Source organism: Excalfactoria chinensis, chromosome 12 (genome assembly GCF_039878825.1).
Source record: "Excalfactoria chinensis isolate bCotChi1 chromosome 12, bCotChi1.hap2, whole genome shotgun sequence".
Taxonomy (NCBI): domain Eukaryota; kingdom Metazoa; phylum Chordata; class Aves; order Galliformes; family Phasianidae; genus Excalfactoria; species Excalfactoria chinensis.
In genome coordinates, this window is record NC_092836.1 from 3,243,794 (window position 1) to 3,270,236 (window position 26,443).

Here is a 26,443-nt window from a genome sequence, read left to right on the forward strand (position 1 = left end):
AGCTATCTCCAGACATCCTGCAGCAAAGCTTCCCTGATCGCGTACCTAACCCGCTGCATGTGATGCTCGCTGCCTTTAGCTTTATGGATCGCTCGTAGCTGGAGTGAACTCACGCTGGAGAAGCGGAGCGCCTCGATGCTAAACGTGCGCCCCTGAGACAGCCCCGAGCACAGACACGTGTCCAGCGGCCCGGCACCTCTCAGCGGCCGGGTACGGGACAACGGCCCACACGCTCAGAAACCATCGCGCCGTGGCACGGTGTGCGCGGAGGGCACTGAAGCTGACACTTCTAGCTGGGCTTGTCTTACCATGACGGAAAGCACGTTACAAGAAGGACGGAGCGGCTCCCGCCGGGCCCGGCACGCCACGTGCTTCTCAGCCGCGCTCTCCCTCGCCCTGCCGGTGCTCTCCGTCACCTGCAGCAGAACGGCCGCCGCACAACGCCTCACCACGGAGCGCAAAGCCGCCCTCGTGCCTCACCGGGAGTCCCGGGGGACGTTCCGTCGGGGCTGCGAGGGGCGGCGAAAGACTGAAGAGCTTTGAGGGCGGCACGGAACCGCGAGGGGCAACGCGCAGCTCCGCCGGGCTCTGAGGGGCAGCACGGGGCCGCGAGCGGGACGAGGGGCGGCACGAGCCGCGAGGGGGCCCGGGGGGCGGTGCGAGCCGAGGGGCGGTGCGGGCCGGGCCGGGGCGGGGCGCGCGGCGGAGCTGAGTGCAGGCAGCGCCCGGCACTGCAGCGCGGCGGAGCGAGGGCGCGGGGCAGCGGGGCCGGGCGCTCCGCGGGAGCGGCGGAGAACGAGCGGCCGCTCCGTGACGGCGCTGCGGGCCGGACTGCTCGCGGGGAGCTGGGGCTGCCGGGGCTGCTGGGGCTGCTGGGGCTGCTTCGCTTCCCCCGTCCCGTCTGCGGTTCGCTTACTTCGGCCGGGCTTTTTGTTTTTCTTTTTTATCGTTATTTTGGGGGAAGCGGAAGGAGGATGGGATTCGAGCTGGATCGCTTCAGCGGGGAAGTGGACCCCGACTTCAAGTGCAACCTGTGCAACAAGGTGCTGGAGGACCCGCTGACCACCCCCTGCGGCCACGTGTTCTGCGCCGGCTGCGTGCTGCCCTGGGTGGTGCAGCAGGGCAGCTGCCCCGCCAACTGCCAGCGCATCTCCGCCAAGGAGCTCAACCACGTCCTGCCCCTCAAGAGCCTCATCCTCAAGCTGGACATCAAGTGCGACAACCACGCGCGGGGCTGCGAGGCGGTGGTGCCGCTGCAGCACCTGGGAGAGCACGCCGAGACCTGCGACTTCTCCCCCGCCAAGTGCCGCAACCGCGGCTGCCGCCAGGTGCTCAACCTGCGCGACGTGGAGGCGCACATGCGGGAGCGCTGCGAGGCGCGGCCGGCCGGGCTGTGCGAACAGGGCTGCGGCCTGATGCTCACGCACGGCGAGCGCCGGAGCGGCGGCCACAGCTGCCTGCGGGCCCTGCGCGCCCACGGGGCCGCTCTGCAGGCGCGGGCGGCGGCGCTGGAGAAGGCGCTGAAGAAGGAGGCGCTGCGCGCCGGGAAGCGGGAGCAGTCGCTGCTGTCGCGGCTGGCGGCGGCGCAGCTGGAGCTGCAGGTGACGGCGCTGCGCTACCAGAAGCGCTTCACGCAGTACAGCGCCCGCCTGGACGCCCTGGCCCGCGCCCGCTCCGCCTCGCCCGGCAAGGTAAGGGCGGCCCCGCGGGGACGGCGCGCCCGCCCGCTGCCCCGCGCACCCGGCGCGCGTTCTCCGCCGTTCTCTCCCCGTAACGAAGCTGGAGTTTCCGGGGCTGGAACCGGCACTAAGCCTCCGGGGGCGGCGGGATCCGGGACCGAGAGCTGCCGCTCGGCCCTGGGCGGGTGTTCGGTGGCCTGGGGGCGCGCTGTGCTGTCTGCGTGCCGGGGTCGGACAGCCGTCCCGTCCCTGCGTTTTATCCTTAAAAAATCAATTTGCGAGGAGAAAAATTAACTTGATTCCAGGCATTCAGAAATAGCCTATTTATAAAATGCTCGGAATCAAAAGGCAGAGCTGCAACAGCCCCCGAGCTCTAATTGGAACGAGGCTCCCCAGCGAGGGAAGCGCTTGGAGCCAATTATCTTTTAAATGAAGAGACTCGGAGCCCTCCCGGTGACCCGGAATGCGCTGCCACATCCCGGCACGGCCACATCCCGGCACGGCCACATCCCGGCACGGCCACATCCCGGCACGGCCACATCCCGGCACGGCCACATCCCGGCACGGCCACATCCCGGCACAATCACATCCCGGCACGGCGTTCTCAGCTGCTTGGGACTGTCGCAGCTGTGTCCCCGCCGCGGTGGTGCTGGGGCTGCAGGAGCTGTGCAAGGGAGACCAAACTCTGTATTACGGTGTTTTCTTCCTAGAGAGGCCAGCATGTTTTGCCAGCTCCAAAAGTATCTTGACACCGAGCCAACCCCTCTGATTTGAGGCAGTGCTGGGTGGGATGCTGTCCCACACAGAGCTCCTGCACAGCTCTGCTGCCTCCTCACTCCTCAGCTCTGCTCTGCCCCCAGCAGCACAGCTTCCCTTCACGTGGCTCCATGGCCAATGCTGGTCATGTTGCTTATGCTCAGTTTCGCACTGTAAAGTTAGTGAGGTGCACCAAGGGTGCTACTCCCAATAGCTGTAAGCACGCAGGGTGCGTAGCTAACAGCAGTACTTCTCATCAAATTGATGGATGCAGCTGGCCAGGAGGACTGTGCTGGTTTTCAGCCCTATTACAAAAGGCCGCTATGCAGCTTTCTGAAGCAGTGCCTAATCTGCAGAAAGCTGGAAGGTGTCATGTCACCACAGGCTTGTGGCTCAGCGGTCAATCACATGTCTCACAGCAGTTTGGGCAGCCCTCCAACACCAACAGCTACACTCTGCCTTGTGCCCAAAGAAGTACAATCGGGAAACTTGCATCTTTGGGCGCTAGAGAGTGTTCTGAAGACCCTTGGTGGTCACCAAGCGCAGGGGATGCTTTCCCAGTTTAGGGATGTGGCCTGCTTCCAAGCTTCCTTGGGGGCTGTTTTCTCAGAGGTGCTAGCACAGGCTGCACAGTGCAGGATGCCGGTTATAAACACTTGGCAAGGCACTGTGTGCTTGCCTAAGGATTAGATCCCTTGCTGCCTGGATTACATACATGATAATATAGAATAACAGACTTCAGAGGAAATTGTGTATCCAAAGTGTGCAGCACCACCGCTGTCGTTATTTTCTTATGAATATACTCGATAGGTTTTGTTACAAACTGTAACTATTCTGTGTTAAAACACCTGGCACTAATGAATGGGGTTCAGGGGCTAAGTGTGGTGATTCCCAAACTTATTGCGGGATGTTCTGGATTCTCTGTAGATGGAGAAAAAGGGATGCTCTGCCTGCAGATGGGTTGCTTGTTTCTGCAGGTGCAGAAGCAGACTAGAATAAATCAGGGGGTGTTCCTTCCAGTCAAAACAAAGTGCCCACTTACAGATCTGTTTAAAGGCTTAGCTGAGGGGAAATATGATAGTGATGGATGTAAGGCCCATCATGAAGGACCCAAACTGTTGTTCTTTTAGCTGGGGGAACTGCAGGCACACAGACCTGGGTTTGCCTTAACACAGTCTTCCTTTGTGGCACTGCATTTGTCACTCAGCTTTCCCACACTTTTGCCGTAACTATATTAATACATAAAATACTTATTTTATACGCACCCAGAGAGTCTTCTGGTAATACCTCAGTTCCGTAAGTCCACTAAACAGATAGGTATTAAATAAATCTAGTTCTGTTTAACACATGTACACTTTTCCATCCTCTTAGCCACTGAGGGAACAGTTTTGCAGTGTATTTACTGGATGTCTGACCCACGCTTATTCCAAAAGACAAATCTGAAGGCTTCTTTAGAGGGAGACTTTATCCCTCGGCTGGGAGGTGAGGCTTATTGTGGACAAGCTTAAGGAGGGAGTGGTAGGAAAGGCAACATGTCTTACTCAAAATTAATGTTGCCTTTGATCAGACCTGTCCATCCTGAAACATCAAAGTCTAAGTAAGCAAGAAAAACCTCATACTATTCAAACAATGCTTAATCCTTGCTGAAACATACCACTGTTCACACCTATTGATAAGCTGATGTAGTCGATCCTTTATGTACACAGCCATCAAAGTCCACTGGAAAGCAGTAGGAGGGAATCAGAACCAGCTCATGGTGCTGGTTCCAGTCTGCAGTGTAAAAGCTGTGCCTGGCAAGGTGCGCTTTTGGGGTGGCATTGGTGCTGTACAGTTGTCAGTCTGTCAAAGGTGAATGAAGGGTTTGTGGCTTGGCAAAGCACGGTCTTTGGAAGTCTGGTCTTATGCCCTTTTGCTTTATGGTAACCAAATGCAGGAGCAGGCTTTTGGTAAATACATCAGAGATAAAGGAACCAGTTCATGATCTGGTGTTTAAGACCTGTGGAGGTCTCTGTGGAGGTAGGAGCACAAGTTTTAATTGCATGAATGCCAAATGAAGTCCTTTAAGACAAGACTGTGTTCTTTCTCAGGCTGACCCAAACAGGCTCAGCTGGGCTGCAGTCAATAAACAAGGAGCTGAAGTGTTTCCTGTAACTGACAGAGCTTCCTAGCCACTGCATTACCAAAGAAATCAGTCTTGCAATACATGAAGCAAAAAGCAGCCAATTAGATCCCCATTACTCAGCTGGGAAGAACAGGGAGCTGCTGCATTTCCAGTTACCTCACTGCCTAATGATTGCTTCACTGGAATGCTAGACATATTTGAGGAGGAAAGAATGGCAGAGCTCTGGAAGAGTAATTTACATCATGGCTTTCTTAAGAAGCAAAAGCAATTGTGAAAGAAACTGCTAACACGGAGAGGTGAATCTGCAAAAGTAACCAAGTACCAAAGCAATGCACTGCTGCTCCCATGTGCTTGGCTGTTCAGCACAGATGGTGGAGTTATCACTGAATGACATGTGGGGTTTGCTCTGTAACACTACTCCACTGCTCAAGGGACGCTGGAGATGGTGCACAAATCTGTCAGGACTGACTGGAAAGTTTCTTAAAACCCCTGAGTTCATTTTTCAGGAATACTTCAGGAAAACACTGCAGCGGAGTGTTTGGGGTTTTTTTCCCACCACTTTTGGCTAATCCTAACCTATCTGCTTTAATACTAATCCTGCCAGGCATACAGGCATCCAATCGGAGCCACATAAGGAGGCCTTAATGAAAGCGTTCAATTTTAATTACAGGGAGTGTCTCAAGAGCCATGTTGTAATTGTTTCTTGATTGTTCTAATTGATTTGCCTTTTTAAAAAGGCATAACAGTGGAAGTAAACAGTGACACTGTCACATCCTTGTCTTTCAAATGCTGACTTATCAGTCCCTGAAAGTGGCCCCACAGGACTGGAAGTTTGCTTCTTGAAATGCTGTCTGACATATGGGTTGGAAGACTCACAGAGCAACAGCCTTCACTTCATTTTCCAGTCCTCTCTGAGTACCTGATTCTTACTGATGCCGAGTGTAGGCAAATTAAAATAAAAGTAGTTGGAACTCATTCATATTTCTCTGTACCAGGCCCAAGTGTGCTTATTATGGGACCCATAGGAAAGATAAGATCACAGTCTGACAAGAAAATTGTAAACCACATTTTCAGGTGCGGTCTGTTGGCTCAGCAGCGCTGTGGTCAGCGGAGCTCTGCCAGATTACACTGGGAGGGAATTGGGCTTCGTTATCTCCCCCAGATCTGTGAAGGTAATTCAGTAATCCAGGATTACTTGGACATTTTTTATGAGTCTAATAGACATTAATATTTGATTGGCAACTTCAAACTGATATGTTAGATGAAAAATGCACAAACTAAAACCAGCTGCATCAAATTACAATGTAACTGTTGTAATATTTGTCATTAATTGGTTATGAAAACCAGACTTGTAAGATAACTTCCTCAAACCTTCTTTGTGTTCATAACTTTTTCACCCTATGAATAAAACAAAGAAGAGATCTCAGAGGTAGAAATGTTCACAGATATCTGTGGGTGCACACCATACAGCTGGGAGTACGCTGTTCTTACTTCTTAAAAAGAGGCCATTATTTCGATGGCTTTTTGTACTTGTGAGCTATTGTAGAGTCCTGTGTTTTGCACTTGATTGATTCTGAAGTTGTGGGGATTGGGAAGATTTAGTTGTATTCATGTAGGTTTGTCCTAGCAAAATGTGTAGGCCCAAGTAGCGTCACACTGTCACAAAAGAGCTTTTGTGTGAGGTTATAGGAGATGTACCTTTTATGAGCATATCTGCACATAGGAGCAAGCTTGGGTAGGTCAGGATAGCAAATGACACTTGCACAGCCCTTCAGATTTTACAAGGCTGTCCTGCCTTTCTCTGTTGGGCGTTTTTTTTGCATAATCAGAATTTGTTCACTGCAGAATGTCATGTTTTGGGGAATTTAATTAACAGTTTTCAGTGCTGGGGGATTTCTGTTTTGCTAGTGTGAGAATTCCAAAGAAAATTGTACTTAGAATCTCCTTCCAGCAGGCGCTGTGAATGGCAATTAGCATCATAGGCCCTTTGCAAAGTTTGTGGCAGTTTTGTTTACAGCCGTTTCTAAAGCTGGCCAGAGATTTGCTGTTGTATAACAGTTCATATTCCGTACTGTTGAAAGCAGTGCATTGCAGTTAGCACTAGAGAGAGACGACATAAAAATGCTGTCCTTCAGACACCCTCAAGCACTGGAAAAGTCAAGAATCTGACTACTGGAGCCGTGGAGTATTTTACGTAACAGATCACATATGACTGGGTCAAGTAGTTGCAGGAACAGCATTGCATATAAATATCTTCTGTTGCTGTTAAGTGTCTCACTGTAGATCTCAATAAAAAATACGCATAAATCTCAAGGGCGGGTTTTGCAGAGGCGCCGTGGGGTGGCTGGAGCCGGGGCTGCTGCCTTCCCAGCTCTCCCGCAGACTTGTTGCAAGGCTTTTTCTCTAAACTTCATGGGAAAAGGAACTAACAAAGCGACCCAACAGACCAGGATAGAAGTGTTATCTGTGCTGCTCATCAGCGCACACAAATGCTTTGAATGCATCTCTCTGTTCTTTGCAGGGTGAAGAAACTAAAGCACTGACTCTCGTCCTTCATCGTGACTCGGGCTCTCTTGGATTTAATATTATTGGTGGCCGACCATGCGTGGTATGTTAATTGTTAAAATATGTTTGCCCTTTCCAGTTGGGAAAACCATGTAGGTCAACACTTAGAGGAAAAATGCTGCTGACAACTATTTGGTTCTCTTGGGATTCTTTCAGAGCAGATCTTACGTTCAGATTAGTATTGGAGGTCTATTACCTATATGTTCTTTTCTCTCACATGTTTAATCTTGCACACGGTCACAGCTGGTGGCACTGATACAGGTGGAGTGTAACTCCCAAGATGGTGAAAGCCCTGGTATCTTTTTCTCAGACCATACTGTGTAGAAGATAGTGCATGAGTTCAGGACCTGCAGCTTCAGACCCTTTACAGTTCATTAAGAAGTCGACATTTACTCTCCTTTCCACCAGAGATTAGGCTGCCCTCTGTGCAGGTGAAGGGATGTCATTTAAACAACCTACTTTTGAATTCCACGATTTCAGCAGATGTTTCCTGCACACACACTCGCTAATGTATTTTTGCTTGATGCTTGCTGGCAGGAGCTGCTGCATCTGACTTTAATTAGATCAAGGAGTGGAATATACCTTGTCCTAGTAATTTAGAAAAGTATTCAGAACTTCTCCTTGGCCTGTCAGAAATGTGACATTAATCACAAATTATTCCCAGTAAATTCACTTGAAAGCTATTCTTTATAGTTAACACTTTTCATTTGCCTTTTCGGAGCCATAGCTGTGCACCGATAGCTGATTTTACAGTAGGCGGGGATATGAAGATGCCTTATCAGTTAGAGATTGTTTTCCACAGTTTTATTTTTAAGGCTCCAGAGGAAGAGCTGTGCAACTAAAAATACAAATGCCCTGCTGCTTTCTGTTTGATGTGCAGTCAGGATGCTGTCTTGCTGGATTCTACATTATAATAATTATAATGACAGTTACTACTGAGCTGCCCTCAGTCAGAAGAAAACAATTATCTTGCAAATGATGAGCCTAATCAAAATCCATTCCTGGCTGTGTAACATCTCAGAATGGGAGGATCAGGTGTTCTCATTAGTCCAAATAGTCCCATATTGAGACATCACTAAGAACATTTGCTCCAAATTACACGCATTGCTGTGGCACAGATGAGCTTTAGCTTAGTGCAAATTAGAGTTACTTCAAGGTGCAATAATGTGTTTTTCATTTCATCTTTAAAGGACAATCAAGATGGTTCAGCCAGCGAAGGAATTTTTGTATCAAAAATAGTTGACACTGGGCCTGCTGCTAAGGAAGGAGGGCTGCAAATTCATGACAGGATTATTGAGGTATGTGAGTACACTATCCAGTCTCTTTTAATAGTCCGAGTTCCGTTGTCATGTCTTCAAATGGCATGAAGTTTAGCGTGGGTTTGGGAGAAATGTACCCCGGTAAACACTGTCTAGAAGACATGTCTGCTAAAACATGCTTGACTTGATTCAGTGCTGACCTTTGTGGCTTTAGGTATAGTTCTTACCTAAATATAGAAACCAGATTATGGTTGGTATGTGCACGTCCTGACTTTCTGAGGAATTAGTATCTATCTGGTATGCTGTAGATATTTCTTTTTAAAGCTATTGGAAACTTGTAAGTTATTCAGTTAAAACCATATGTGAAATATCTGTAGTGCAAACCATGATTTTATTTATCTTGGGCTCTAAGACCAAAGGTAATAAATGTTCCAAACGGACAGAAAATATTCTACTCTGCAGTTTCTGTAGGATTTATTATAAACCTGCCTAAGGTGCTCCTTTACTGCTGTTTGTAACTGCTTGTATTATTCTGTTTGGAGACTGAATTTCTTCTCATTTTGCCAAAGTCCTGACATCACTAAAAAGGCCTTTCTGTGAAAGTGCCAGTTGCTGGAAATGTTTGTTTGGGGGGAAAAAAGGCTGTTGGTTTTTTTTGAGAGAAAGAAGGAAGTTCGTTTTCATGAAGAGCAGCTGAGTGTGAGTCCGTTCCCTTTGTTTAGCATTTTACAGTTAAGGAAAAGTGTTCTCTGTCTTATTTTTGTAGGCTGGAGATACTTGGAGAGTCTGTTGTTCAGAAAGATAAGTGCTGTGTTTGTTGCCAAGGATATCATGGAGCAACTCAGTTGCTCTAAGTAATGGAATTCTATTGCTCTTATGTTTTGCAAATGAGCGGTAAACAGCTGTTAAAGATTTTCTGTTGGCAGGAGACAATGTGTATTTGCTATTTTCTGTACTGTGATGGTAAATTGTATTCACAATTTAGTAAGGATATTAAATATTAATTAAGTTTCTTCATATGGAAAGGAGTGGAGCCACGGTAGCAGAACTATAAAAAGATAAGAAGCTGAGCTGTGAAATGATCCAGAGTTGCTTAAACTGTATTTATGGTATAACATAATTGGGAAAAGGTCTGCAATTTTTGTTTGAAGTGAAATTTTTCCCATAGGCACATATTTCCCCAAAGCATGTTTGAAAAGCTGACATCCGTTTTTGAAGTAGCGCATAATCACACAAACAAAACAACTATGAAAAACAAAATGTTGGAAAATCAAATTCCCCAAAGTAAGGAGATGTCCTGGTTTTCAATCTCCTTCAGTGTAAGCACTGTAACTCAGCCTGGAATTGCAACCATATGACAATTTGTTGTAGGAGTTGCCACGGGAGAACGAAGGCAGCTGACCTCCACGGGCTCTGCAGTATCTGCTCTCTCTTGCAAGCAATTTCACTCCTTACTGCTTTTCTCTTCTCCATTTTTCCACAAGTTCAGTACTTGGCACTGGTAGCACAGACCAGGCTGAGCACCTAAATGCTGCTATGGTGTGCCAACAGCAAGAACCCAAGAAGAACATAGAGGTTCAGGCAGGGTGAGATTTCCACGCTGTGTTTCTTGGCTGCCTCTGCTCTATGAGTTCATCCGTACCTCCGTGAGTAGCATTTGGGCAGGGTCCTTCCCGCAGTTCCAAGCTACATTTTCTCATGAGAGAGAACTCCAGAATAAAGACACAAAGGGAAACTGGTTGTATTTGTAGCATGTTAAAGGGTAGCAGAAGCCCAACTGAATGCTGCGTGTTGACAGCCTGTGCTGTCCACAGATTCATTTTCATATTCACACATTTCAAATACACACAAAAGGCTGATGAGAATTTAGCAAAATGGTTGCAGAGTCATTGACTTTGGGTGTGTGAGTTCGGATTAGGAACACCCTGTTGAAGGCAGTCTGTGAGAGATGCCAAGCTGATGTGTTCTGACTCCTTCCCACTGTGGGGTAGACACTGAGTGTGCTAATAGGTTCTTCTCAGTTAAAATGGCTTAATATAATGCTTCCCAGCCACTACAGACATCCAGTTCACAGAACTAGACTAGAGTGGTCTGATGCAAAGCCCTGAAAGTACTTGTGCTGGGACATCAGCACCTAAAAACAAATGTATAATTTCTTACTCTGTGAAATTTGTACTTACTGCAGTGTATTTAACCCCATTCCAGGCAAGGAAGGAAAGGGATACCTCTTGCATCAAGGCATCTAAACCAATTAGATCATTGAAATATCCTGTGAATTACCTAGCTGAAAATCAGTAAACATTTAATGATAGTCTCTAATGAACCCAAACTCAAACTTCATAACCACGTCCAGCAGTTCAACAGCTGTAGCTGTAAATGACAAGATGCAGTCAGAAGCTTCAGACAGAACCCATCACAGAACAGAGCATGCTGATGGGTCTTGTTTGCTTTGAAAAGCATGAGAGGTGGCAAAGAAAAGGGATAATTATCTAGAACTGAGTTTGGCTATCTAGAACTTATCTGACTTGCTCTTAATATTATGGTGTTAAGTAACACCAGCATGATTTTAAATAGATGCTCTCACAAAGAACTCTCATTCTAACATAAGGTGCTGAGCACAACATCTCCAAAACGATTCCAGAATCCATGGCAGTGAACTTAAAATGGAGCAAGACAGAAATAATTCTGTTCCCTTTTGAAGCTGTTTCTGTGTTGTGGATCTCCTGGCAGACATATTTTGGAGCATATGTAAAATGGGAGCATTGTTTCTCATTTTCAAAACTGTCAAAACATTTCTCAGCACTTAGCAGGGATTGCACAGTGTGCAGTTTGGATGCAGAGTGCTGTTTGTAGCTGATAGCAAATGTTGCTTGGAAGTTCTTTCCCCTGACAAATTACTGAGATAACTTTGAATTGTGCCTGAGATAGTTTTTAATCATATTTTCCCACTGGTTTGGATTTCCTATTTTACACATTTTAAAAGAATAAATATTAAAAAAAAAAAAAAAGAAAATCAGGTATAATAATAGTCTAGAATTTCTAGAAAAGCATTTCTTTAACTGCATTTCAGTACCACAAGCAGTGCACTGTGAAGTGCTTCTACTGCTAAGTAAGTGACATCCATCGTCAAGGTGAATGTTGCATGATCTGTGCTGCTCAGTCTTCAAAGCAGCACACAACAGAAATACAGGTACATCCTTTTTGTTTGTATTTCATTTTACCAAGTCTGACACATAATAAAGATTTTTAGTGCTTACACAGGATTTTTTGCTGTTTTATATTATTATCCTTATTTTGTAAATGGGTAATCTGAAATATACTGGGAAATATCTTCCCAAATTGTCCGGTCAGGGTAAAAGACTTGGGTCTTGGTCTGTTCATTCCTGCTCTATGTTAAGCAATGCTTTCCACCTATATCTGTTTCCAGGTATTTCACAACTACTCTAGAAGTGGGGAAGATACTATGAGACTTTCAGTGGTGTAACTACAGGATTTTCATGTACGGCTGTGACTTATTTATTCAAAGCATACAGCAGATTTAAGGTGATATTCTGCATTATTGTTCCATAGCAAATTGCCATGTCACAAACATGCTGAAACTAATGATTTCATTGCAGAGGAATTACTGTTTTCATAGATTACATTTTTGTCAGGGTAACAAAATGGTCCTGATTTCCTCTTGTAGCAGAGTTGGTTCAAGTCCCAGCCATGAAGGACTCACTCCTCTATGCAGCTGCCTGGCATTTCTTAAGACAAAGTTGAATTTCCCAAGTTTTTATTTTTAAGCACATCAGCTCTGGAGGATCATGAACTAAAGACAGCATTCTCTCCTCACCGACTAGTAAACTTGTTTGTTTAACTTCAGAGCTGTTCAGAAACGAAGCTTGAAATGCTGACTGCTTGCCACCTTAAAATGTTTTAAGTACAATTAGGGTACTGTTGCGGTAGCATAAACTGTCATAGCTGCACCGAAACCACAAGGATTTATGCCACCTGGGGCTTGCCCGATGTCTCATGCTGCTCGCAGGAAGGATCATTAGTTTAAAAGTTGAGAATTTGTCTTAGTGCATTTGATTGATTTTCCCCAAAGCGCACTCCTTTGCTACAAATTACAGGCTGCCTTTCTGTTAGGTGAGTTTCTTCATAGGTTACACATAGGAACAATGAAACTTTTTAGCAAAATCGTCTCCTGTATACTTGCAAATAAAATGTACAGTTTGCTGTGGGTTCCCCATTCACCCTGTAGTACACGGGCAGTTCTAGCAGAGCCGCTTTCTGCTCAGGGGAGGGGGCTCTCAGCAAATCATGCTGGGTATCAGAGTTAATGGTACCACCTTCAAAAAGTCAGATCAGCACAGAGAGAGCACATCAGCCGGGCAGGAGGGCAGGGAAAGGAGTGCTCTCAGCACGGCATACATTTCCCTGTCAGGGAAATATGTGGGCTAAGAAAGATCTGCTGCTTTAAAGTGGGCTGAAAGAGTAAATGAAGAAACTTTTCACGTGGTTTGCTGGCACGTGATGGGATCTAGTTTTTCTGTGAGGCTGAGTATTTGGGCTGAAAGAAATTCATGTGCTGCCAGCCCACCTTTCCTGCCAGCGTACAGTTGTCCCCAAGCTGCATGCCCACTGCAGCTTATCACCACTCACAGACTGCTCATAGGAGACATCCATGAGAACTCAGTAAAGGTGATATCTGAGCAGAGCTTTCAGTATCTCATTTGCTGGTGCACTCTTTAAAATCAGCTTTAACATGATTAACTTAAGCATTTTTCTTGCAAAAGACTCACTGCGTGAACAAGCTGAGCTCTGATAGGCATAGAGGCTGAACAGAATTTGTTCACTGTCATGAATGGAAGAGTTCAGCTCTGCAAACAAGATGCAGATACATACTTAGGAATTAATTTTCTGGAAAAAAAATAGTCTCAGACAACAACTTAAAATGGATTGTTCCTGTTCCTGCCAGGACATGCAAACACACTGGAGTATTTCTGGAGAGGGAACACAGTGGGGCAATGAGTACAATAATAGCAGTCAGCTTTTTTTGGAGTGCATACTTGCAGAAGCCCTTTGTCCGTATCTGCTAATGCTATCACGAAGCATCCTCATGTCTGTACTAAAATGTAGGTCTTGGTCAGTGTTAAAAGGGAGTTATAATAATCTTAAGGAGAAAATGGAAATAAAAACAGAAGATGTTGGTTATCACTGCATTTTTTCATCTCATAAGTGGATTTGCCTGATTCCCCATCAGTGCTGCATTCTAAGCTGTGGGGAGGAAGGCAATAAAGCAGACAGCAAGAGGAGGATGAACCAAAGATGTGCAGTACATGTTTTAAAGTAAATGCTGAGTCACCATCCTTCCCACAAGCAACAAAAAAAAAAAAAAAAAAAAAAAAAGGAAAAAGAAAAAAAAAAAAGGAAAAAGAAAAATCCACTGGATGAAAATACAAAGTTTTGCAAAGAAGGAAACAATTGTTTCTAGCCTAGCAGACCCTCCTCTGTCTCCTCACTGATGAGCAAGGCAGACTGCAGAGCTACGCTTATAAGCACATTTCATGCTGTAACTTCCTGTAAAGTCCTTCGTGAGTTCCCTCAGGTATCCCCACCATTTTATTGCCATCAGTAGAAGTCCACAGGATGCTGCCCCTAAGTGTGACATGGGCATTTCAATGAGGGAGCTTGGAATGTTGCTCTCAAGAGTATGCCAAATAACAAAGATGAAATTAAATTATCCAAGAAAGAACTCTAAGTTCAGGAATAGATCCCTTATGTGCAACTCATTAAATTAATGGGATTACAATATCAGTGTCCCTCTCCCTGGCACAGCACTACCTCTATGTCTCAGATTGCAGGGTAGCATCCACACTCTGATTCACTTCCAGCTTTGCTGTGGCTCATGGGCACTCCTTCACAACATCTGCATCTTCTTCCAACAGCTCCTTTTTCTTCTTTCCTCTGGGAAGGACTTAGAATCCCTGTTACAGCACAGGCAGTGGCACCCTGGGGAAACCTGTGAGGTGGGAGTAGTTGCAGAGAGCAGGTGCCTCTACTTCCAAAACCCCTGCAGAGGATGAAACAATTTTGTTCAGTTTGTGTTGGAATTATGTGGTTACAAGGGAAGTTGTTCTTGAGAAAAAGAAGTGATGATGAGGAATATTCTTTCTAGACCATATGCTCATGCATCAAACTTCTTGACCATTGGAATGAAAAATGGGAGAGAAAAATGCCAGCAATGAGACAGTTTTTTATAAGACTTTAAAAACCAAATCACTTAAGGCATGGACTGAACATGTGCCCCACCTCCCTGAATTCTTTGGCGTGATGATGAATTTGCTTGATGCCACGAAAAACGGGACTTTGAGGGGAAATGCAGACTGCTTTGATAACTTCCAGGCCTGCCAAGCTTCACACGAAGCGTGGGACCCAGCAGGCGACTCGTGTTGCAAGATCACAGGCTCGTCTAGCATCTCTTCCATTCTCCAGCCCTCGTGTTTACCATTTCCAGTGAATGAATCCATGCTTGGTTTGGTTTCTTCCTGCTAACATCTTGTTAGCATCCCAAGGACACCAGCTGTCTGTGCAGCCCTTTGTCAGTCTATTCTGTGCCGAGGCAAGACAAGGTCACCCGCTGCCTGGGAAGGCACAGTGTGAAGGTTCTGCTGCCTGGTGTCGCCTCGTGGACTGCAGGAGCTGTCACAGTACAGCACACAAACCCACGGCCTGGGCATGCACTCCAGAGAGGAAATAAAACTTGAGAAATCCTGATTCTGGCCTTATGAATTATCGCTCTTTCAAAGTGAAAAATAGCTGTTTCATATTCTCTTTAGCTGAGCGAAAAGAAATGTGTCAAGTTCCAACAAAGACTTTTTAAAAGGATGCATATAAAGCCTTTAACAATGGGGCAATTTAATCCTTTCACACGTGGCACAATTTATTTTGCATTTTAAATCATCTCCTGTTCAGTTTTCCACACTGAAAGCCAAACCATTATGATTAACTGTTAGATTTTATTTTTAGATGTTTGAATGCTCTGAGTCTTTTTGGAGGCAGCACGCAGAATGTCATGTCAACTATTTTCATACATTTTGTTTGTATCACAATAATGGAGCAATCAGATGCAATCATCTCTAGTTTAGTACATATGTAGCACATTACCATGTCAATTGTATGAAAAGATATGCAAAAAGCAAGTGCAGATTAACTGGGGGGAAAAATAAGCGAGCTCAGGCCATTGCCATTCAAAATGCACTTGAGTAAAATTTGCATTACTTTCAACCTGGAGTTATAAGAAAGATGGAATTTGCCCAGCAAATGTGAAGGAAGGCTGTTTGTATGTGTGAGGGCACCAGACCTTTCCAAACATCCTCCACCTGGAGCAGCTCACCCTGCAGTGCTAACCTGGTTTGTGCCACCAGTGGGATCTGTCTTCAAAACAAGAGCATGGTGTGCAAACCTGCCCGTCTTGAGTGTCTCATTTGTCTCTATTTCACAATAGTGCAATTTCCTTCTTTTCTCACACATATAATATGGAACTTGAAATCCTAGAATCTCTTCTGGTAGCACACACAGTACAGCCGCTTCTAAACAGTGTTCTTCATAGTGCTCACATCAACTTCTTACTATATGCTACAGCATATCTTCCAGCATGAAGTACTGGGCTGTTTTAGTTCCTTTTCCTAATTTATTCTTTACACCCCAAAAACCTAAAAGCTGTTCACAGTTAACCGCAGTTCTGTGCGTCAAACACTGAGAGGTGTCAACTTATCAGCACTGTGACCCAGCTGCAACGCTGTTGTCCACTTCTCCACTTTATACACAATGTTGATAATTTTTAAAACAATATTACTTTGCTATTTTATGTTTTTCTACAAAGCACAACTACAGGACTTATAAAGTTTTTAGGTCTCATAAACAGAAATGGCACTGGGCTGGCAACAATAGCAGTAGAGATGTTTTGCTTCAGTACTGGGGCTTTTAAATGAGTACAGTGTGTAAGTTGTTGCTTTTATAATGCTGTAGTAGTTGTTGGGTTTTTTTTTAATGCTATCTGTAAAATCTTATACCTGTAAAGGGAATTTTTCACCAAAAGTGGAATTCTGGCTTTTAAAGACTGAGGGAGAATAATGTTGCAAAAATGGGAAGTTGTGAATTTGCTCTGACGAAGGGGATTGGCACAGACACTGCGTGGGAAGGAGCACACGTCCCATCCATGTGCAAAAGCCACTCTTTTGGAGGAGGACCAGGTGATGACTGTCTTTGGGCCACACAATTAGCCCAAATGTTGCAAATATCTTTTCTGCAACTAAAATGGTGCATTAATGGTGGAATATATTTCAGGTGTGCGAGGTGTGCAAAATATTATCTACTGTTGGTACAAGCTCATTGCTACTAGCCTACGCAAGCCTCGTCTTAAAATACTGTTTCAAAATGATCATCAATTTATATAGCCTCAGTCGTAGAACTTCACCTATGGATCCCAGAAGCCGTGTATGCTCTGGCAGGCTCTTCTTATACACCCTTTCACAGTGACAAAATATAGGTGGTTATCATCACCAAACTATCCATTATTAATTCCAGTTCATTTACCAGTAGTATAAAATAGCTGAAATTAGGTTTAAGTGACATACACAGAGGCACGATGGGTCTCTTGACTGTAAAGAGTTTTGTATAGAAGTAGTTAATTTTTCTACTGTCTGTTTTTCTTCTGCCAAAATCCAAGTAACTTTGAAGTACACGAAAGTCTCAGTAACTTTGAAGTATCACAGGGATACGGGTAATTGCAAAGTCCTGCCTCCAAGTTTAACCAACAGAGCAAATCTTGCTTCCCAGGGTCACAGAACAGACCTCTGCGTTGCCCAGAGCAGGGCCAGCTGAAGCCCAGTGCCCAGGGCCAGGCTCCTTCCTTGGGACTCAGAATAGAGGCTCGCACACACTGTGTCTGTGAATAGGCCTTTTGGGCTGTGGGGCTGGGCAGGAATCTCAGCTGCAAACTGGTAAATATTATGTATGTTTGATTGATTGGATGAACATGAGAAAGAAACCAGCAACAGGAAGGGAGAGTGAAAATGTTTCCTGAATCGTTTGGGGAGAAAAAAAAAAGCTTTTCAGTGCTATTTTTTCCTTCTCTGTCAGTTCTGCAGGCTTCCCAGCTCAGGAAGATTTAGTTTATTTCTCAAAAGGTCTTGCTTATAAAGCAGATCTTTCTCTGGCTCCGGCCAGCTCTAATAAAAATTAGCAGTAACCTTAGCAGCTGCCGTGCCACATGACTGCTTGGGATTGCATAACTGCTTTTTCCTTCTAAAGAAACACACAAAGAGATCATCTGATCTCCTGCCTTGCAGCGGTCTCTGTGAAATGTTTCTCTAGCTCGATTCCTAAACAAAAATCTTTTTCTTCTTTCTCTTAACAGTCCTCTCTTTTGAAGACCAAAATCTTAATAGTATAGTACTAGTAACGGGCTCTAGGCAGAGCTTTCTTGAGTTGAACCCATGAATGAATTGGGTGGGTTGTTGTTTTTTCTCTGTTGCTCAAACTATGACTGTTTGTCAGCAGTAAGACATGTCTTGGATAGAAGCTAATGTCAGCCTGAAGTCATTCAAAGAAATATTTTGCTGCTGAAATTGGAGCTTTTTAGGACTGGTGGTATTCCTGAGAATATCCTGCTTTTGGATGGAGATGCGTTGTGGTTTGACAAGAAGATAAAGAAAGAAAAGAATCCTGTGGCCATATAATAGATGTAAACTGAACACACTCTTGGCTCAGCCCAGGTCCCATTTCATTCACTGGAAATCCCAGTGTATTTAACCTGATCCACAAACACAGAACAGTTGGAAGTTTAAATTACTCTTCCTGTGTGGGTGTGGAGATGGACTGTTGTTTTCTGGCTAATTGGTTTTCCCTCTAGCAAAAAGGAAACAAAAAAAAGTAAATGCTTATTCCACGCAGCAGCATCGTACCACTTACACAGAGCACTATGCCGTGCCAGAGAAAAAGATGGAATTGATCTATGAGCAAAGACTGCTCTGTATGAAGGTGCAGTCTGACCTGTTAAGATTCAGTGTGGCTTTGGGCAGGGTGAGAAGCAAAATGCCTTTTGCTGGTCCAGCAGTGCTGGGGCAGACACACCAATGTCCACCACACGAGTGCTTCCTGAAGCCAGAAGGCTCAGGCAAACTTGGAAGCGCTTCTTTCATAAGAAATGCTTGGTGGGGGGCTAGCATTCATATACTGCAGTTGTTAAGGAAGTCTCAGGTCTCTAGCTCAAATTCTTAAGTCACTGAGTGTGCTTTGAGAAGGCTGTGCCAACTATTCATAGCTCAGTTCATCCCAAGTGTGAAGAAGTAAAAGTGAGACAATGATAACATCCCAGAATATGAGATGTTGCTAAAAGTAAGGGGCAAGTTCTCGTGCACTGAAGCCTCGGGACCTGCACATCACCAGGGCACTGGCTTGCAGCAGTCTGATTCCCTTTCTCCTTGTTCCTTTAGTAGAGGTTACTGTCCAATAACTTGGAACATAAAGAAATGAGCAGCCTGCAGATGCAGTTGATGTGTCCTGCTAGCAACTTGTATTAATTTTCAAGTTCACACAGCCAACTCTTATTCCTTCTTGTATTTGAAAGAGCTTTTTTTTTTTTTCTTTTTTTTTTCTTCTTTTTTTCTTTTCTTTTTTTCTTTTTAAATATAACCTCTCATTGTTTTCCTTTCATTTTGGCCTCCTTTTCTCTTGCTTTGTAGGCAGTTTCCCTTGCAGCGGGGGAATTGCTGTTTCTATTACAAACCTTTCTCTGGCAACTGGAACTTTTCTTTCAGTTTTAGCCCCTGCTGATAATTAAAGTTTTCTCTTGCTCTCTCTTTGCTTTACATTCACCATAAATAAAGTTTGTTTGCTCTCTGAGGATTCCACACTGCAGAAGATTTTTGCAGACTTTCAGAGCTGCTGACTTGAAGTAAGTAATAAACATAGGAATGAGGAGGGGTGTCAGAGAGTGATAGATAATATATTAGCCTCTTGCTGGGTCTAGCAAATCTCCAAGTTTTATAGACTATTAAAGGGTGCTTTCACTGGGCTGACATTGTGCACCTCAGCTCATTTTCCCAGCTTCTCTTCCCCAGACAATCTGCTGCAGTTGGATATCCGAATTCATTAGATTAATCAGAAGCATTTTAGTAATGTATCTCAGGCAGAAACAGAGAGGTGTCAGGGGGTCAAGAAGGTGCTGTGACGTTCTGTGGGGCTAAAATGAATTCCATGCATAAACTGAGGAATCAGGAAGAGCAGTGCCTGACAGCCTCCTCCTGTTCAAGCCATTTGCTGTTAACAGGTGCTGGTCTCTTGATTAGGCTTTATGCTTGCTTTTGCATAATGTGTTATAATGTGAATAGGTTTGTGGAACAAAGGAGCCAAAACCCCACAGTGAGAGCTGAGGCAATGCACTTCTCCCTAATCCTATCCCTTTTGCCCTGAATAATAATTTACCCTAGAAATAATTTCTTTTCCATTTGTTTATTCCATACCCCGAGGTTCTGATCAGCATGAACAAGGGTTGCAGAGTCTGGCCTATTCTGCTTCTGTGTCTGATTGCAACCATTTAATTCCTTCCTCTTAGAAAACATTAAAAAGAAAAAAAGCCAAACCACAAACCTAAGCCCAGAAGCTTTTATCTACTTAGAAAGTGTTTTCCTGCAGTTTCAGGAAGAAATGCAATTATCATGGCTGCTTAATTAAACTGAGCTGTCAATGAAGCGATAAACCATGGCACAATTAACTTATCCTTGTAGAAGAATGCAAATTAAGGCTATAACTGGAGGTCTTGGGAAAGGTCTTGACTGCTTTCTGCCACCAGCCTGATAATCACACTAAGTCATTCATATTCTTGGGCAATCAGATGATACACACCATCTTTTGCAGGAAAAAAAAAGCTGTGGGAATATGTATACACTCACAGCATCAGATGGATGCTAAAAGACTTAAGGCCTTTCCTATCCATCATTGATACATTACCAGTGAGTTGTTAGCTGTAATTCACATTTCAAACCATGAAAGTCCTTTCTCAAAGGGAATTGTCTGTAAGTAGCCAAGGGCGGCACAACAGTATTTTAAAAACTGACAAAATCCAAAGACAAATCCTGACCTGAAGCAACAGCACAGTGACAATTAGTTTGATATCTACTAGAGCAAAAACTTGGTTAGCTGAAGGCAGCAGTGAAGGTTTCACTGGGGGAATTTTTCTACTAACCGAAGATCAGTAATGAAGTTACACCCACTTGCATTGGTGGATTTATGGGAACTGATGGCCACATTTGTAAAATCTTTCCTAATCTGATAACAAAAAGTAAATTTACAAGTATTCATTCTGTTACTTTATGTTTTAATTTGTAACTGAATGGGAATCCCTTGGGATAAAGCAGTCTCTAGCGCAAACAGTGTTACCATAAGCTGTCTACTGCAGAAAAAAAGCCTGAACATGTAAACACGCTTAACTTTAAGTACAGAATTGGCTTTACTAAAGCCAAAGGGACTACTCATAGAACCTTGGGATTGCTTGTGCTGGAGGAGACCTTAAAGCCCATCCATTTCCAACCCCTGCTGTGGGCTGGTGGCCACCCAGCCTGGCCTCGAGCACCTCTAGGGATGGAGCACCCACAGCTCTGGGCAGCAGTGCCAGGGCCGCACTGCATTCTGTGGGAAACACTTTCCCCTAATATCTAATCTAAATCTCCACTCTTCTAGTTTAAAACCTTTTGCACTTCTCCTATCACTGTGCACCCATTTACAAAGTCATTCTCCGTCCTACTTATAAGCTCCCTTTCAATAGTGGAAGGCTGCATTGCAGCCTTCCTGGAGCTTTCTCTTCTCCAGGCTGAACAAGCCTCGAATTCATATATGTAGTATGGATTTATATGTATGTAAATATACAGATGCACTTATATACAAGCATATATGTATGTGTATAAAATATGTATTTGTCTATTGTCTAAGTATATTTATTTGATTTATAAATATGTAAAAGCGCTGCCCACACTTCTTCCTTCTGCTTCTCAGAAAAGTCAGTCATTTCTGTGTACTACAGCCTAACTGGGTTTATTATGTAAAAGTTTACAGTTAAGTTTCCTTTTGGTTGGATGTACAAATTAGACAAACTCTGGATCAAGTTCAGTTCTAAATCTGCAGTTTGTTGGAAAGCCTTTATCGTCGCCGTTGCCTCCCAGCCATTTTGTTATCTAAATAGCCTCTGGATTAAAGTATACTATTACGTTAAGAAATGTAACATTTAGAGCATTAAAAGCACTAAGCGTGTCTTTAGCTCACAAGTGGGCCTGATTTTTGTTTTGCTTTATCCTTTACATGTCAGACAGAGGATTTCCTACCACTGCTTGTGAAAAGAAAGCTGGGGTTGGAATTAGAAAGGAAAGCATAAAACTAATTGTTTGATGGTTTCATGTTACAGACCACCTACACTGAAGAGGCTGAGAGTTTAAGTAAATTGAAATTGTAAAGAATGAGACAGTTAAAGACGAGCTACAAACAAATAGGTAAAACTTAGTGCAAAATTAGGGGGCAACAAGACAGTATAACTGCATTTTGTTAGCAGTTTGGTACTTGGCATTACATGCATGAAAATATAAAGGTAAAGGAGGAGACACTTAGCAGGAAAGTGGTTAAATCCATTCCATATCCTGTCGGCTCTCACTGGAGCGCTGTGCACTGTGCTTTGCTTATTTTCTAAATATAGACATTTCAAGTTTTCATATACAGAGCTGATAGAGTTAATTTAAGCTCCTAGCAATCATCCTGCGATAACAACTATGTATATTCAGATACTGCTTTGTTTAATTCCTTTAAAGTGAAGTTAAAAGAAACATACAGTAAACAGTAAGGGAGGGCAGAAGAACTAAAAGCAGACATATCTCAAGGAGAGACTTGGTTAAAAAAAGAAGCACAGGGCAAGATTATTTTTTGCTTCTTTAGGGACCTCAAGAAAGAGTTTATCTCGGAAGCATTAAGTGTGGCTGAAATACAGAAGTTCGCTTCAGGGAAGACACATCTGTCAGTGCACTGCATCCCCTTGGAAAAAATGTAATTGCAATCCTCCTTATAAAGCCTGAAATCACAGCTCTTCCGTGGAATTGCATTTAAAATTCACTTCTGGGTGAAATATTTACCTACTTACGATCACTTCCAAATCAGTTTGCTGTAGGGGCATCGTGCAGTCCTTTATATACCTGATTAATGGCTTTGTGCTATCACACTTGGAGTTAACTTCATTGTCCAGAGGGATTTAAAACAGTAACAGAGAACTCTCAGAACAGGGGAATCCGATTGGAAAACTACAGATTGTTATGTACCACTGAGCTCAAAGCCAGCACTGCCGTGGATTAGATTAAGGAAGTTTAGCGTAGCGTAAATGAAAAACTTTAGATGATAAAGAAATTAAAAAGCTGTGAACTGAAGTTTAATTGCACTCGGGCTATTTTTCAGAGACAGCGCTTACACGTTGTTACTATTTGTCTGGCGGTTGGGTTCCACGATGATAACATTGTGTAGGAATTTGCACAGAGCCGGCTAAAACCTTTCATTCCCAAACACATTTATCTTTGTCTCCATCACTCGGGTGTCTCACAGCTCAAGTGCAGGAGGCCAAGCAGATACATCTTCCCTTGTGCCAGAAACAGGTCCTACGTGCTAAAGAGCAAAACACTCTTTCTGCTTTGGTAACCCTGGGAGAGATGTAATGTTTAGTTGTGCTCTCTTCTTTTGGGGTGGGTCTGAATCAATCTATTGTTCCATTGAAGGACAGCTGCAGAGGACATGAGGGAAGCTGAAATGAGAAAGGAGAAACTGATTCTTGTTCTCAAGGCAGAACTAGAAGATTTCTTGGTGCAGATGTTTCTGGAGTGGCAGATCTCTGCAGACACCATCAGTTACGAGCTTGTAAAGGCCAATAGGTTCAGCAAAGCAAAGCGATGCCTGATGCATTTTAACAGGTGCCAGAGGAAGCCTTCTCACCTCACACACTTAAACCAAAGTAAGCTTTCAGTTATGACCTGAAACGGACGTTTTCCCCCATCACTAAAACAAGAATTTCACATCAGCAGCTGCCAGGCTGCTGAGCAGGCTGACACTGCCTTTCCTTTCCAGGTGGGGAGTGTTATTGTTTCAAATGCCCCTTTTAGAGACCTCTTTCAAAAAGCCCTGGGATATGGAAAGACACTGGAAACTATTCTGAATCCTTGCAACAGGTGGTTAGAGTCAAACTGCACTGCATAAAAGTTGTAGTCTTTCCAAGACTTCCATTTTAGCTGCATGAATTATGTCTTACGCAGCTTCAGCAAGTTGCGCTCAATTTTCATGTGCTTTTCATAACAAGCAACCAGGGCAAATGTTATTTTAGTTCTTTCTCCTTCAAAACACACATGGACAAACAAACTTCTTCTCTAATGTGCTATTGCAGCACAATAACTAGTTGTCTTGTTTATGCGTTACTTAAAATATTTTTCTTTAGGCCTATAGGACAAAAGTTCTTTCCACTTGAAAGATGTTTGCACTGAGGCAATTAAAAGATCATTAATGACAGAGCTGGGTGAGCCATCAAGACATACAGTTGGTTAATAACTGTGTTATCAAGGCATTATATGGAGTTCTTTGTGTCAAACGAATCCACAAACCTATTGCATGGCCTGATGTGTATGGTTATCTAAGCTCAGTTCCCATGTCTGTTGACTGCATTCTTCCTCTGGATGGAAGCAGGATTTGGGTCCTGAGATGCAGTCAGAGCACAAATACTGCATAAAGGCTGAATTAAGCACACCTTTCAGCTCCTCAGTATCAGAATGCTCTCAGACATTTTCCATTCCTATTTTTAGGTGTAACAAAAGGCATCAGAAACTGTTAAGTATGCGGGGTTCATGGCTCCCATTTGCAGTGTCCACTGCCTGTTCTGAAACTGACAGAGCCTGAAATCTTTATCTAAAGAGTTGTACTTGTGTAATTACTCACACAGCAATGTCTTCATGGATTATTTTCAGTGCCTACATATTTCCTCTGCTGCAGTCAGCATGAAGTCACACTGATACCATTTTTTTTCCATTGGGAAAAGGCCTTTGATCAAATACTGGTGATAAATCCTAAAACTGATTATGTTATTGCTACCAGTACTAAACAGTCCAGTGGCATCAACAGAACAGACTTTAGCAACAGAAGGTAAATAATACAAGACTATTTTACATAAGCACCAAATATTTGACAGTTTTACAACTGCCTTGTTATATCCAATAACTTCTGCATTAGGATAAGAGCATTTGCTCTTTCCATTTCTGGCCTTCTCACATCATTAAAACCATTCATGCCTGGAGGATCTGTGAATCCTGTGCCTTTGTGTTAATTCCACTTGGTCATCTGAAAGACTATGTAGTCATTCAGTTATCAGAGTAGAACCCAAAGGTTTACTTGAGCAGTTCACCAGAAAGAAATAACACAAACAAACAAACTGGGTTGTCATTTAGGGGCTCATATTGGCTTCAGCGGGCTTATTTCATGGGTAGTCAGAGAGGAGTAATATTTTTTCGCCTTGCACTGGAGTGGACAGGCACATTCTGCCCTACTTAACCTTTAAGTCAGAGTATAAAAGCTATGTGAGATCCAGTGCATCTTTTATTATTACTCTAGCAATGCCTGAGGACCCCTCACTGCAACTGCATTCCCATGGGCAGTAGTGCCTGTCTCCAAAAATGCGTGCTGTAAATACTCAAAACATACAGAAGGACAAAGTGAAGAGGAATTGTATCATTGTAGCCACCAGGGAACCAAGGCACAGATTACTTCACACAATTTTACTTCTCAGCCAGGTGCAGAGCCCAGACCTGTCAATCCAGGAAGCTACTTAAGCACCCTATTATTACATATGTTGAACTAATCAAGTGAAAGTTTAGGGGAACATCACTTTTAATGTGACCAACTGAGCAAGTATTAAAGTAGAGACCACCACATCTATGCTTGTTTTTTTTTAATCTATGTTTGAACAGATTAGCCCACAAATGTTAACAGTTCAGGTCGGTGGAGTGACAGCAGCATGAAGTGTTAGAAAATGGTCAGAGACAAGTTACAAACTATTCCATCACTGAATAAAATGTTCTGTGGGATTTTACTGATTCTTACAATATCAGTCAGCTGCCTTCAGACTAAAAACATGGGAAATATGAAACAGAATAAGAATCTTCCCAGCAAAGTAATGAAAACAAAAGCTTACGTTGTTAAAATGCTTTTAAGTCATACCTACAACACCTGCAGTCATATGCCATACAAACAAGCTATAACTACAATTGCTCAAAATTCCCAACTGCAGCTTGCTGCAATGTCCACTTCTAGCAACAATTAATAACAACCTTTTTAAATCAGAGCAAAATGTGAATCTGTTTACAGATAGAGAGAGCGTTCATTCTTTGTATACCTAAGACTCCCAGTGGGAGATTTGGCTGTTTGAGGAATGTGGGGTGGGGTGGACTGTGGCTTCCCTTCAGCCCATGACATGAGATTAGCCCTGAATTACTGTTTCTGCTGCCATTTTTAGTGATTTGGTATCAGCAGCGACAGACCCCTCCATGATAAGAAGGGGACGTGTAGGCTCTGAGGGGTTCTCGTTCGGGTGCAGGACTATATCAGTCTGGCAGCTGTTGCTTTGATTGAAAAGGTATGCTGACAGTTCAGGGCAAGCTCCAACAAATGGCACCAGCTCCTGAAAAATGCACTTCTAACAGAACTCACCCCAAAGGACTGTTTATTTAAGGATTTCGGTGTTGTTATGTCTGACATTTGTGCTGAAACCTGAGTTTTTACAGTGTGAAATGTAGTAATGTTAAAATGCTTGTCGAAAATATCTTTAAGGATGTATAATAAACACTAAACCATTACTCAGTGAGGACCTGTTGACATATGTGATCTATAGCACTAACACATTACTGCTGGTTTTAACCAAAGGTAGAACACTTAGAGAGCATATATTATTTATATGCAAGAAGTCTTGCAGAAGAGTGATAAGATGGTAGCTAAACACAGATGAATCAGAG

The 26,443-nt window shown here is 43.8% G+C and overlaps 1 protein-coding gene across 1 annotated transcript in view; it reads left to right on the top strand.

The window, feature by feature from the left end:
- Window positions 1-863: 863 nt before the first annotated feature.
- The window catches only part of PDZRN3 (PDZ domain containing ring finger 3), a 120,791-nt gene continuing 95,211 nt past the window's right edge, over window positions 864-26,443 (top strand). Inside the window, exons 1-3 of the mRNA XM_072347623.1 lie at window positions 864-1,691; window positions 7,079-7,165; window positions 8,313-8,420. Coding sequence (XP_072203724.1) covers window positions 975-1,691; window positions 7,079-7,165; window positions 8,313-8,420 — 912 coding nt within the window. The 5' untranslated portion in view covers window positions 864-974. The remainder of the gene's footprint in view (window positions 1,692-7,078; window positions 7,166-8,312; window positions 8,421-26,443) is intronic.